Source organism: Heterocephalus glaber, unplaced genomic scaffold (genome assembly GCF_053883595.1).
Source record: "Heterocephalus glaber isolate CG9 unplaced genomic scaffold, H.glaber_assembly_v1.0 deba00001504, whole genome shotgun sequence".
NCBI classification, from domain to species: domain Eukaryota; kingdom Metazoa; phylum Chordata; class Mammalia; order Rodentia; family Bathyergidae; genus Heterocephalus; species Heterocephalus glaber.
This window is the reverse complement of record NW_028258324.1, coordinates 12,768,027-12,782,642: the sequence shown is the minus strand read 5'-3', so window position 1 is coordinate 12,782,642 and position 14,616 is coordinate 12,768,027. Positions and strand designations below refer to the sequence as shown.

Genomic DNA, 14,616 nt, shown 5'->3' with positions numbered 1-14,616 from the left:
AAGACTTTGAAGTGACTTTTGAAAACTTCCCTATTTTGAAAAGCACTCATGGAAAGGCAGATTTTAAAGTAGTCGAAAAATAATAATATAGTGGTTCCTCGGTTCACGAACTGAATTTGTTCCACAATTTTTAAAAAGATAACCACCTTTGTGTGTACGGAGAAAGATGGTCATGGTCATGTTTGTCATCCATTGTACAGTTTGCAAACAAAAACAAAAATTTTCTACATGCTTTTGTTTGCAAAACAAATTGTTTATAAACAAAAGCGTTTTTAACCAAGGTACCACTGTAGTTGATTATTTTGCTTTTCTGTATCTTCTTACATATCTTAATTTTATATTCAAAAAACAAAGGAAAAAAAAGTATCATAATAGAAATTTATTTGAAATACTTTTGACTAGGATAGGTTTCCCTTGGTCTATAATCTGGTGTCTTAACTGTAGTTTGGGTATAGAATCCTTCATTTTGATTTCAGTGTTTTCCAGAATTGATTTTACCATTAATTGCTGAGGCTGAATCTGAGATTTTTTTTTTTGTAAGTGAATTTTGAATTTACTGATTATGCTTTAGGTATTTTTGTGTTAGTAGAATCTAACATTGTACTTGGAATATTAACGTGATTAATTTGTGCTTAATAATATAAAAACTTGAAAATATAAGGAGAGATAATTGTGATGTGGTTCCTGTCTGGTTAACTTGATAGCATCTTCATTTAAAAAATACTAATTTATTTAAAGTTATTTATTCCCTTACCTAATCTATCTAGAATCTTGCAGGGTGATATGATTCTTATTCTCAGCTGTCAGTACAGTGTAATATCCCAATTCTTTTTTGGCAGTGAGAAATTTGCTGTCAAACTTTTTAAGAATTTTCTTCCTCCCTTTTCTTCCTTTTGTTTTTATTTTTGAGATAGGGTGTTGCCAGATTCCCCTCACTGGTCTTAAACTTGTGTGATTCTCCTGCCTTAGCCTTCTGAGTAGCTGGGATAACAGATGTGGACCACAGCGTCTGCCTTCTTTATTCCCTTTTATATTTCTTCCTTCCTGTACTTGCTTTCCTTTTTATCCCTCACTTTCCCTCCTTTTCCTCACTCCCTCCAATCCATCCACTTTGACTTTAAAATTTAAGTAAAGTTGGTGGAAACTATTCTTTAGTGATTATTTCATTCAGAATATTCATTGGGACATTTTAAATGCTGTAAACTTTGTAATTATTACAGTGTGCAGCTAATGCTAAGTACTAAGTTGTAACTAAGCATAATAATAAAGCATATACTTTGTTGTAATTATTTTTAAATAATTACAGGTATAGATAGTTACAGGTATAGATTTGTCATAGTAACAATAGATTTTTTTCACAATGACTAGAGAACATTGTAAAATACTTAGGAAAAAAAAGGTAAATTTGGCCTGAGTTGGAGAATCTCTGGTTGAGTTAGTGCCAGTATTTCCATATGTAAGTTAATTTCTGTGACTGGTGGTTCAAGACAGAAAGATTGAACATAGGCCGTGTAATTATTTTATTATAGTATAGATTTACTTTAACCCCTAAATTTTAGACCAGTATTTTTCTAATCCCTTAGAATATAATATTATTATCATGAGATTAAGAATTTTTAACCTTTTGGCTGTCAACCTTTGTGTGTACACTTGAACAATCTTGTGTTTAAATCATTTAAAATTCTAGTTTTACTTCATTTGTTTCAACATTCATGAATAATTTTATCAACAGTGCTGATACTGTGGGTGATGGGATTTGGGGAGATTGGTTTTAGGATTTTGTATACGATGAACAAAGAATTGGATGTTATGTACATAGTGGTAAGGTAAAAGTAGCTAAATTTAATGAAATTAAGAGGGGAAAGTATGCGCAGAGTGAGCAAGTTCATGCCAGCAGAAAAGGAAAAATAACAGTAGTGGGGAGCAAAATGCCACAGGCTAGCAGGAGGAAAGGAACAGACATGAAATAAGTTGCATTTAAGGATTTGAAAATGTGCGCCTCACCTGGGGTACCTCCCATTGGGTCTTTCATGGCAATATGATTGACAGGGTGCTGAGTCATCTCAATTGTATCCACTATACGTGTCCTTTTTTAGAATTCACTTGGTTATAACATGCAGTCCATGTGTATGAACCTTTAACAAGTTCTGAGTGAGGAAAGGTCATCTAGGTCATGCTCATGGATCCAGAAATGCATGTACCTTGGCCTGGAAATTTAGGAATTTCCTGGGGTCTTTTTTATTTTTATGTTTGCCTCACTTAGGACAAAGGTCAGAGGGGGTTGGCTCTGGGGCTTTGCTCAGGTTCAAGTGAGTGGAAAAGGAGTGGTCCATTGCCCCCAATTGTACTGTCTGTATTAGTGCCAGAAAACAATTCCTAGAAATTATTTCTATCTATGGGAATCTATTTCAGAGTAACAAAATAATTTATGACCCAGTTATAAATTTTATTTAATTTGGGTTATGTTTGTGAATGTTTCAGAAAGTTAACTGTGATAGTAAGTGAATGGAGTTTTCCTGCTTATTTCATTTTTAAAAAATCTTTTCAAGAAAAAAATTGTAGCGTGTAAAAAAAACCTTCAGTACTGTTTTTGTCATAAGATAAAATTCAATACAAAATTTTCAGTTTTGTTTAAGAAGTTATATGTTTGGTGTTTTTTGTTTGGTTGGTTTGGTTTTGGTTTTTTGAGACAGAGTCTGTGTAGTTCAGGCTGGCCTTTAACATGTTGAACCTCCTGCCTAAGCCTCCCAGGTGCTAGGATTAGAGGGATAGTCACCAAGAAATTGCATGTTTGAGACAAAAACCCCCCCCCCCCAATCTGGAATTGAACTCAGGACCTGGTGCTTGCCAGGCAGGCAGGTACAGCTGAGCTAAATCCCCAGCCCCATATAGCAACTTTTGATGTTCAGGGGAAACAGATTTAACAAATGTTTTATTAGGTCAAGGGACATTTTGCTTAAATTTCCAGAAGAGCATTTTGATAATAAAGAATATCAGAAAGAGCCATAAGGGAGATATATACTTTATTCCTAGAGAGTTTTGTAAAAAATTTATTTATTTATTTTTGGGACTGGCGATCAAACTCAGGACCTTGTGCTTGCCAGGCAGACGGCTGCACCACTGAGCTAAATCCCTGGCCCAAGTTTTATTTGTTTTTTAAGACAGGGTCTCACTATGTAGTTCATGCTTTCCTTAAACTATGTAACCCAGGCTAGCCTTGAATTAGTGGAGATTCTCTTGCCTCAACCTCCCAAGTACTGGGATTACAGGAATCCTTGGAGATTTAAAAGACCAACTACCTACCTGTGTGGCTAGACAACCTCAGTGAATATTTAAATCAGTCTTTATAGGGCTCTCCTTATAATGTAAATTCAGTGTTTTACACTCTTTGTTCAATACTCTATACTTACCTAATTTATGGTACTTCCAGGCTTTAGAAAAGTCCAGAGAACTTTGTAGTTTCTAAATAAGAATTTCCACCAGGTATAGTGATGCATTTTTGTAATCTCAGTACTGGGGAGGCTGAGGCAAGAGGATCCCCACTAGTTCCAGGTCAGCCTGGGCTACAGGGAGTTCCAGGCTGATCTGAACTACATGGCAAGACTCTGTCTCAAGGCATCCCTACCAAAAGAATTTTCTTTAGAATAGTTGGAGGAGGAAAGTGAAACCCAAAAGGGTTTATATAACTTTTCATAAAATGGTCAGATTAAACTTAATGTTTAGCATGAGATAGATAAAGATTAACTGTAAAATCTGTTGTTTCACAGGTACTGTGAGAATAGAGATGTTTCGAAATATGCAGAATGCAGAAATCATCAGAAAAATGACTGAAGAATTTGATGAGGTATAGCATCCCAATATTTGTCAAACTGCCTATTTTAAAATGATTAATATGTTGATTTCAAGTTTTGTTTTGGTTTAGTGTTCAGTATTAGAGAAGATTATTTCTTTTTATAAAAATCTGTGCTCCTAAATCCAAACTTAATAGTCTTTGGGGATTTAAGTATATTGTGTGGAGGTAGCATTGAGTAATGATTGATGACTGATAAGGATAAAGAAAATTAATGGTATTAAGTAGAAGTTGATTGTTGGCATTCATTCTTGAAGACCCACTCAAATTCCTAAATTCATTAATGCATCTCCAACATTTATCTGTTCTGTGGAATGCTAGTCCCATTAAATACTTTGGAGAAAAAAAAGATGTGGAGGGCAAAGAAATCTAAGCAGGTTTACATAGAATACCTGCCTTTCAAAAGCACATTATCTTACTAAAGGTTCTTAGAAATCTTAATGGAGAAAAACTTGGTTAACTTTAACCCAGAATTTATCAGAATTATTTGAAATGGAACCTCCCCACTTTCAAACACCCCAGCTTCCACATCATGAAATGCAAGCTTGTCTTTGGGACATTCTACCTTCTAATTTTCATTTAGAGTACATTTTTTCTTTATTTTGTCTTCACATAATGACCTTTCCTGTACTCACTGAAATATTTTCTCAAGCACTTTTTTTTTTGGTACCGGGGATTGAACTTGGGACCTTGTGTTTTCGAGGCAGGCGGCAGAACTACTGAGCTAAATCCCAGGCCCCTTCTCAAACACTTTTATATTGATTCTAAATGCTAAAACATTTTCATAGTTTTATTTCTGTATTTTATTTATGGTAAACTGAACTCTTATCATGCATTAGGCCAATACTAATTCCAGTTTTAATATTCTGTCTTTTGATATAAGATTTCTATTTTCTGGTAGATGTTGTTTTCTCTTGACTTGGAATACTAAAATATTGCCTTTTTTCTATATTAGCTTTTGGGGGATAGACTCAGCCTTTACATTATTAAATTCAGGTGACTAAAGTAACATGTTAAAACAATGCTCACAGGTAGCACAGTGGATGTCTTTCTCATTAGGTATTTACCTTTACTCTAGCAATTCACACTAAAAATATTTTAGATGTGTTTCTTTATAGAAACATACTTCTAGTGGCTTTCAGACTGTTTTGGTTATATTCCACAGAAGAACCTTACATTGTGACCGTGCATAATATATGCCACAATTCCTTGTCTTCAATTTTGTAATCCAAAAGGCCTCTGAAATGCCATAGGATTCATTTTCTTTTTTTCAGACAGGCTCTTGCTATATAGTTCAAGCTACTTTTGAAGTCCCTGTGTATCACAGGCTGGCCTTCAATACATGGGGATCCTCCTGCCTCAGCCTCCCAAATGCTGAGATTCCAGGCACATGCCACTATGCCCAGCTCAAAAGATTTTTTCAATTTGAATATACCTGTGTTGTTTGTGAAATACTATGTTAGATTTTGATAACATTATCTGAGATGATCCATTAATAAAGACAATGTATATATTTTAGATTACAGTTTTGGATGTCCTAGTCCATTATCTTTTGGCCCCATTGAGTTTTGGGCCTGTGGAGCACCATACTAACCCCATGTTAGGGAAAGACACCCATATCCACTTTGAGGGCATACTTTCAATGATCCAAGACCTCCCATTAAGCCCACCATTTACATGTTTGAAGACCTTCCAGTAACATCACTCTGGGGAACAAGCCTTTTTCGACTTTTAGGGGAATTCTAGGTCTAAACTGTAGCCAGTGTTAATGTTCTTGATTAGAGGGGCTGCCCCGACTCTGTTGGGATTGTAAGGAATATAAGACATATGTGCTGTGTTAACTTAAAAAATTAAACATGGAGATTCTGAAATATTTCTATGGGGCTACTTTTCACTAAAAAACAAACAAAAGCATTTGTTACTCAAAGGTTTATGTATGGCCAAGTAGAAGATATAACTAGATTAAGGTGTAATAGGTAGGTTTATTCACCGGCTGCTAGATTGACTCCCCCATGCCAGGATTGTAATACAGGTGACTCAGGTCATAGATAAAAAGTAGTAAGAATTGTACTATACACTAAACATTTTATAGAGACACTATTATGATTTTAAAGGGCCGGGGATTTAGCTCAGTGGTTCCGGCCCCTGCCTTGCAACCACAAGGTCCCGAGTTTAATCCCCAGTCCCCCCCAAAAAAGTTTAAGATAGTAGCTGCCAAACTTTTCTCCACATTAGCATCCCTTGGGCATCTTTAAAAACTATTGATAGATGGCTCTTTCCCACATCCCCCAGACATCGATTAATTTATAAAGTATGTGACCTGAGTATAGGAAATTTTAAAAGTTTACTAAGTAATTCTAATGTCCACCAAATTTGGCAACAACTTGTTTAAAGGAAATAAAAAGAAGAAAGTAAGAATTAAGTTATCAAAACTGTTAACATAAGAATAGGTTAGTGGGAAAGAAAAGTATAAAGAATATTGTAAAATTATGTGATAACAAGAAATCATTACTTTTGTAGCTTCATTTTAAACAACTAGATGGTAAGAAATTCAGATAAATGAAGATATGCCTTTAAAATATTTTTGTGAATATTGTCAGATGTTATGGTATAGTGAAGGAATAGTTACCAAAAGTGAGAATGAGTTATATAACATTTGAAATTATTCAAAAGGCATTTATTTCATATTTCTAAATGTTTTTCTTCTAGTATTTGAGTTAGTGGCCTAATCAAAGAAGTCTTTGATATATGTGCACTCATGTTCATAGCAGCGCACTTTGTAATAGCTAAAACTTGGAAACAGCCCGAATACCCATCAACTGGAGACTGGATAAAGAAAATGTGATTTTTTAATAAAATGGAATACTACTCAGCCAGAAAAAATGGAAAGTTAGAGACATTTATAGCTAAATGGATGCACATTGAGGCAATACTCTTTAAGTGAAATAAATAAGACACACATGTATAAATACTGAATAGTTTCTCTAGTGTGAGAAATTGAAATAAGGACTAAAAGGTATAATAGATAATGTGAAATACGAAGAAAAGGGGCAAAGGGGAAGTGGGAGGGGTAGGGGAAAGGAAAGAAGGGAACCGAATTAATATGAGAAAATGAAAAAATGGAAACAAAGTCTTTGTAAATAGAGATGGGGGTGGTGAAGGTAGGGCAGGGGAATGGAGAAGAAATAAGAACCAGGAGAGATTATGTAAAGGTGCAGATTTCCAATGATGAATGTCATTATATTGTATACCTAAAATGTACCAGTAAAATAAAATTAAAAAAAAAAGAAGTCTTTTATAAATCACCATTCTAATTATTTTCGTTTTCATAATACAAGTGACACAGTTTATCATAATGATTTGTTGAAAATAGAATTATTAGATGATTAAGATGCATTTTATCTTTAATCACTTGAACAATATGTGTTTTGCTATTTTGTATACACACAAAATTGGATTTAAATGCTTGTATATTGCTAAATATACTATATTGTATTTTTTCCCCTCAAAATATATTTCATTCAGTTGCCAAGATGGGAGAGGTTACTTTTCATATATTGTATTTTCTAGTAATATTTTTAAAAATTCGATGATAAGAACCTTTAGATTCCTCAAGAGCCTAGAAAAAACGTTCAGTTCTCTGTAATGATTCAAATTTTGTTGGTATAAATACATTGTATCAAAGTATGGTCAAAAAACAAAACAAAACAAAAAACCCAGAAATAAAGTATGGGAAAGGAATTAGAACAAATACGTTTGTATTCTGAAGATGATGGGATGAAAGTATGATTTTGCCTGAAAAGTATACTAGTTCCTATTTTTGTAACATACAAATTATGTTTGTTAATAAACTGTTTAAACCTCTGCAAACCTGCCCTAGCCAAGAGTGCAGTGTAATTATAAATATCAATTTAATTTAGTAATAAATTAATTCACAGCAGTCTGTAGCTTTTTACTCTGTGTGTATGTATTTCTTATTGAAATCAGCCATTAGGAGCTAAGGCAAAGTATAATGTTTCTTCCCCAGATTGTGAAAGTTACATTTCCATTTATAAACTTTTATATTTATTTCCTTAACATCAGGTGGCACAATTTTCATGTAATCCATGTCAGTAAATTTTTTATAACAGCATATTCAGTGGATTAAGTCCTTTAATTCTAAATTGTGAGATTTTTGTGTTACTTTTCTACAGTGATTACAACTTGCCCTGCAGCTTTTCTAATTTCTACGTATGTGGTTTTCAGAATTTATTTATTGAAAAATGTAGAACTTTTCACCTGTTCATCCATTTGACCCTTTAATAAAGATTTAAAACTTTTAGTGAGAATGAAAGTGATTAAATAATATAAAAACGCAGAAAATGTAAAAGAAATACTAATGAGGAAAGATCAAATAATTTCCATTCCCAAATTAAATTCTCTAAATTTTTTCATTTGTATATATCCCTTACTGCAAACATTTTTTCAGAGTTAGGTATGGTAGTGCATACTTGTAAGCACAGCACTCTGGGAAGCTGAAGTAACAGGATAGAAAGTTTCAAACCAGCCTGGGTAATTTAGTTACTAGTAATATATTGTCTCATAATAAAAAAGGTAATTGGAATGTAGCTCAGTGCAAAGATCCAGAGGTTAATCCTCAGTATCACTTTTTTAAGCATGAAAGAAAAGACAACATTTTGAAGCCTAAAGTTTTGATAATAGAAACTTATGATAAGGCTAATTTGACATATAATGTTATTCTGTTCTCTTCTCCCTCTTCCCCATGCTTTTTCTTATGCTTTTTCTATAGTTCTTATGAGCAGTATCCTTATGAGAAGTAAGTTACGAACTAAGCCTTCTTTTAAAATATCTGATACATACATATAAATAAACAAAAGTTTTTGTTTTTTGTTTTACCTCTCACCCTTGGTAATCAGAAGACTGAGTATACAGTCCAATTTGTTGTATTAAAGTGTAGTTTGCAAAGTATATATTTGAAGTGTGATGAAAAACTATGATAAATGTTTAATTTTGAAAATTGCTTATAGAAAAAGACATATTGCCATTAACAGCCCTCATAATACTTCCCTTTACTTCAAACACATGGCTCCATTGTTCTTACCACTTTGAGTTTTTCATTTTTTGGAGGGTTTTTGTTTTGTTTGTTGTTTGTTTGTTTTATGGTACTGGAGATTGAGCCCAGCACCTTTACACTGAGTTACATTTCCAACTATTTATTTTTTTCCTTTTGAGACAGGGTCTTGTTACCAAGATTCCCTGGGCTGGGCTAGAATTTAGGATTTTCCTGCTGGAGTGCTGAGATTAGAGGGGTATATGATCTTATCGTTGGGGTACTCCACCACTGTTGGTGTTCTTGCCGTTTTTCAGAAGCAGTTCTGAAAATCTTTTCATGTGTGTCTTTAATTGTGTTGTTGTGGCCAGCTATATGTTGTGAATCGGTTAAAATCATTTGCCTTTCATGGTCATTTAGACTTTGGGGAAGAGCCAAATGTTGCATGATATCAGATCCACTGAATAAGGTTGATGAGGACACACAGTTACACTTTCATGAACCTGGGTTTTCTGTTAGATGGCACTAGCAGTTGCATTCACAGTATTTTTGATTATACCTTATAAAGACACAAAAGAGTACTTACCAGATCTGCTTGAGAAAGTGGTAAGACCAATGAATAAGTATATTGGAAGTGGGAGAGGGTTGTTTGGGGGGTAATTAATAATAATTTGTCTTTTACTGTAGTAAATTTTTTGTATAAACAAACTGTATTCTTTTGTGCAGCCCTTACATATATTTATGGTATTAAATGTTCGTATTATAGTAATAGATAATTCACAACAAAGTAATCTTTGAAGGAATGATGAAGAGGAGAAACAGGGTATTTGAAAATAGCTCGCTTTAGAGACCATGATTCCATTAAGGTTTCAATATAATACAAGCCAGTATCTCAAGATTCAATATACATTTAGACACGCTCTAATACTGGCAGTAGGTCTATACATTGGTCTGAATGATTTGACCTTTCCAAGATCAATTTCTTAATCAGATTTTATTAGGTAATTATGGCTTTAACTTCTATGATGATCTAAGTAGAACTTGTGTAAGTTGTATGAGTGCTACCACATTTCTAGTTTTTCACTTATGGTTACACATTTAAGGTTTTTTTCCCCTGTGCTTGGTACCTTTCCATTTTAAAGATAGAATATAAATTATAAACTCTTTGAGTTGATCATAGAACATTTACAATAAGTGAACAAAACAGTGGGCATGCCATATCTACTGTCAACTACCTTGGGTTTTAAATGCAATGCTCACTCTTCTCCTTGGGATACCTCAGATGTTATTTGTGGGTATTAAATGATCTAAAGTATAGATCCAGTGAAGAAATACCCAGCTTATCCTATATATCAGTCATAATTAATTTTTTAATTTTAGATAACCATAAATAGAAATTCTAATATTTTCTTGAAATATACTATTCCATTTGTGTTACATATTTCACTTTGGAGACTTCAAGACAAAGAAGTAAACAGAATTTCTTTTAAGAAAGGAAGTAAAGTTGAAATGAGAAGTACCAAAAGATAAAATTAATCAAAATAATTTGGAATGAGTCAGGAAGTTGTAATCTCTTTAGAATGTGAAAAGTTGTAACAAAAGAAATATGATTATGAACCCTGCAGTGCAAAATTGGGAGGAGAAAAACATGCTAAATAATAATAAAAGAAAATATATACTATGTGGCAGGCTCTTTTGTAGGCATTTTACATATATTTAATTCACATTTTTATGATGATATTGTTACACCAATATTACATGTGAGAAAATTGAAGTACACAGAGGTAACGTAACTTGTCTGTGTTTGCAGAACTAGAAAAAAGGCAGGCATTGTGAAGCATACCTGTAATCCCAGCACTAGGAGGCTGAGGCAGGAGGATTGCTGTGAGTTGGAGGATGGCCTGGGCTACATAGGGAAGTTCAAGGCCAGTCTGAACTACCCATTGAGACCCTGTTTCAAAACAAACAAACAATCAAGTAGAAAATGGCAAAGCAGTACCTGAACCCAAATTGTCTAGCTCACGTGTCCATACTCTTAGCCACTCTCTTATTCTGAATATTAATTAACTGCAAATTTATAATTCTAAAATGACTCAGAAGATGGTAGTCAAGAACAATTGTATACTCTTTCAATATGGACACTTTTGGTCATGCAATAAATTACTTGTTGTTATCATTGACTTATTACTGATCAAATGAGTTATGGAATTATACGAATTTTTTTTTAAAGAGCTGTCTATGCACTCTTGAATTCAATGCTTTTGGATTGAAAAAAACATTGCTATTATATTTTCTGAGATATCCGCTTTTATTTTTTATTGATGTAATTTTTTTGGTACCGGGGATTGAACTCAGGACCTTTCGCTTTCGAAGCAGGGGGCAGATTTAGCCACTGAGCTAAATCCCCCAGCCCTCCACTTTTGTTAAAAGAGTTGCTTGAAATCCTGGGACTTGGGAGGCAGAGGTAGGAGGATCACAATTTTGAGGCAGTTTAGCAAGACTATCTCAAAATTTAAGAAAAAATGTTTTTAAAAAGAGCCAGGGATATATAGGTAAAGACTTTATGAACAAAACCTCAGTGGCACAGGAACTTGCACAAAGAATCAACAACTGGGATCTTATCTTATTAAAAAGCTTCTGCACTGCAAGAGAAACCACCAACAGAGCTAACAGAGCTAACCCACAATGTGGGAAAAAAATTTCAGCAACTGTACCTTAGACAAAGGACTACTATCTAGGATATATAAAGAACTGAAAAAAATCAGACACCCCAAATACAGAGACCCAATTCAAAAATGGGCATCTGAAATGAACAGACATTTTTCAGACAATTAAAAGCAGCAAATAAATATATGACAAAATGTTCAACATCACTGGTCATTCGAGAGATGCGGATGAAAACAACACTGAGATTCCACCTCACCCCAGAAAGAATGGCTGCTATTAAGAAACCATCCAATAACAAATGCTGGCAGGGTGTGGGGAGAAGGGAATCCTTCTCCATTGTTGGTGGGAGTGCAGACTGGTGCAACCACTGTGGAAATCAGTATGGAGATACCTCAAAGAACTAGGCTTAGAGGTCCCATTTGACCCAGCTATTCCCCTGCTGGGTATCTTCCCAAAAGAATTAAAAGAATCATACCACAGCAATGTATGTGCACCCATGTTCATAGCGGCACAGTTCGTAATAGTGAAAGCTTGGAAACAGCCCAAGTTCCCATTAACTGGAAACTGGATAAAGAAGATGTGGTTTTTTAATAAAACGGAGTACTACTCAGCCATAAAGAATGACATACTAGAGTCATTTATAACTAAATGGATGCATATCGAGGCCATCCTCTGAAGTGAAATAGGACACATAGGTGTAAATACGGAATAGTTTCTGTAGTGTGAGAAACTGAAAGTGTTAATTAAGGATACACACGGATGAAATGGCCTGATATATTTATCGGATTGTGTTTCCATCGTGTGTCATATGTCTGTATCGAAATTTAAATTAGGGAGAAGCTTGGCTTATGTGGAGTCTGCTAACTAACTGGAGTTTTTTTCCAGACCACAATTTGTTCAGTGTTGGTTTTGGGGATCATTCTGAAACAAATCACATCCTCTGGTGTCTTGTTGGTGCTTGAGATGCTTTCTTAAGTTATATGGAAAAATGTTGAAGTGCTTTTCAGTTTTGTTTTGGGTGAGTTCTACTGTATTTGAATATTATTGTACTTTTTTTCCCCTTGTATTGTTCTTCTTTGAATGGTTTTAATTTTTGTATGTGTGTGTCTTTGATAATAAAGTTATTTTAAAAATAAGAAAAAATACAGGACCTGAGGAGCATGATGAAATCCCAATACAGGTAACAAATGGAATCCATAAAGCAGATGAAAACAGATTTCCAGGACATTAAAAACTCCATTGAAAGTTTATGCAGCAGAATGAGCTAATGTGAGGACAGAATTTCAGATACAGAAGATTGCAGTTCATGACCAGGAAAAGAAAAATTGCTTTAAAATTGTAAGGGACCATGAGAAATCAATCCAGCAGCTGCTAGACGATGCAAAGAAGAATAACATAAGACTGATCAGAGTCAGTGAAGAAATAGGAGAGAGTGCAGATGACATAAAAAATCTGTTCACAGAAGTGATGGCAGAAAACTTCCCAAGCAGGGGAAAAGAATTTGACATACAGATAAGTAAGGCATATGGGACTCGAACTAGCCTTGATCAAAAAATACTATACATAGGCATATAACAGTTACGATTCTAGAAACCCAACTGCTATGGGATTGGTAGCAAATGCAGTCTGAACTACATAGCGAGACCCAGTCTCAAAAATCACAAAACTTTTTCCTTTTGATAGTAATATTTGCTCATAGTACAAAATGGTATATATTTCCTGTCTAGTCAGGAATTGGTCTAGGCTCATGTTTTGTTGCTATCTTTACCTTTAATGTACCCTATGTTTCAGATTTTCATTATGTGGACTTCTTTTGCCTTGTCCTTAGGATTTCAGAGGGTTTTTCTTTTCTTTTTTTGGTACTGGAGATTGAACTCAGGACCTTGTGCTTGCGAGGCAGACGCGTTGCCACTGAGCTAAATCCCCGGCCCCTAGAGGGTTTTTCTTAATGTTCATGCTCTCACCTCTATTTTCCCTGAAGAACCATGCCATAGAGGAAATCTCCTGCCACACGTTTTTCTTTCTCAGTGGTATATTGGTGTTGAGGGCATCTCTTGTCCTTGCCCTACCTGTCTTAACCATGCTTGTGTTCCTGGAGCCACCAAGGGACCTTTTCAACTTTTTTATTCGTTCTTCTGACTTATTTATGTGTTTGGCCTCGAGTGAGAATTTCCTGCTTCTTTCTTAAGGCTAACAGAACAATGTTTAATAGTAGTGTGGGATTCAGAGCTGTGGACAATATTTGGTTTCCCCCCCAAGTAGAGAATTTCTTTTTCTCCCAACTTTCAGGTCTTTGCTTGTGCCTTGAGGTAACTGAGCTTTCCGCCCCTCCCCTCACCGGATTAAAGCTTCTAATTTGTGGGAAGAAAATATGTGGAGAAGGTAGCTAGGATCCTTGCCATTTTTCTTTCAGTAGTTGAAGATTACCCCTTGTTGGGCTACCTCACTGAGAGATTTCTATTTTCCTGCTCAATCCTCAGGCTTTGTTGTGCCTAGAGGTTGTGGAAAGTAGTTTTGAGTGCAGACTTTCCTTGTTAGTCCACACTGACAAGCTAGCACAGACTTGGTGTTTTGACAGTTGGTTAAAATTTTAGTTGATTTTTTTTATTACTAATTTTAGTATTGGCCATTTCTCTGCCTTATGAATTTCCATTTCTGTACCTAAATGTTTTAGGATAGAGAGGAAAATATTGTTACCAGTCATTTATGTTCAAATGCTTAGGTGCATTTACTAGTCACTGACCAAATCAAAGGAGGCTATATATTTATTTATACACACACACACACACACACACACACACACACACACACACATATTTTTGATACCAGGGATCGAACTCAGGTCCTTGTGCTTGCGCAGCAGTCATATATTTTGGTAAAAAGAAACAAAGGATTTATTCCAAGCTAAGTGAAGAGATGTAGGGACCCTTTTGCTTCAGATCACCAACTCACTTTGTTGTTTAAAGGGTCTTTTATAGTACGGGAAAAAAGGGGAGGAGGAGCACAGAGAGATATTGCAGATCTCCACACTTGATTTATCACTTTTAGC

General features: G+C 34.8%; 1 protein-coding gene across 3 annotated transcripts in view; it reads left to right on the top strand.

Annotated features, from left to right (window-relative positions):
• The window catches only part of Stag1 (STAG1 cohesin complex component), a 377,958-nt gene that overhangs the window by 194,183 nt on the left and 169,159 nt on the right, over positions 1-14,616 (top strand). For all 3 annotated transcript variants that reach the window (XM_021246771.2, XM_087186950.1, XM_013070789.3), the window contains one exon: positions 3,768-3,844. In XM_021246771.2, coding sequence (XP_021102430.1) covers positions 3,768-3,844 — 77 coding nt within the window. The remainder of the gene's footprint in view (positions 1-3,767; positions 3,845-14,616) is intronic.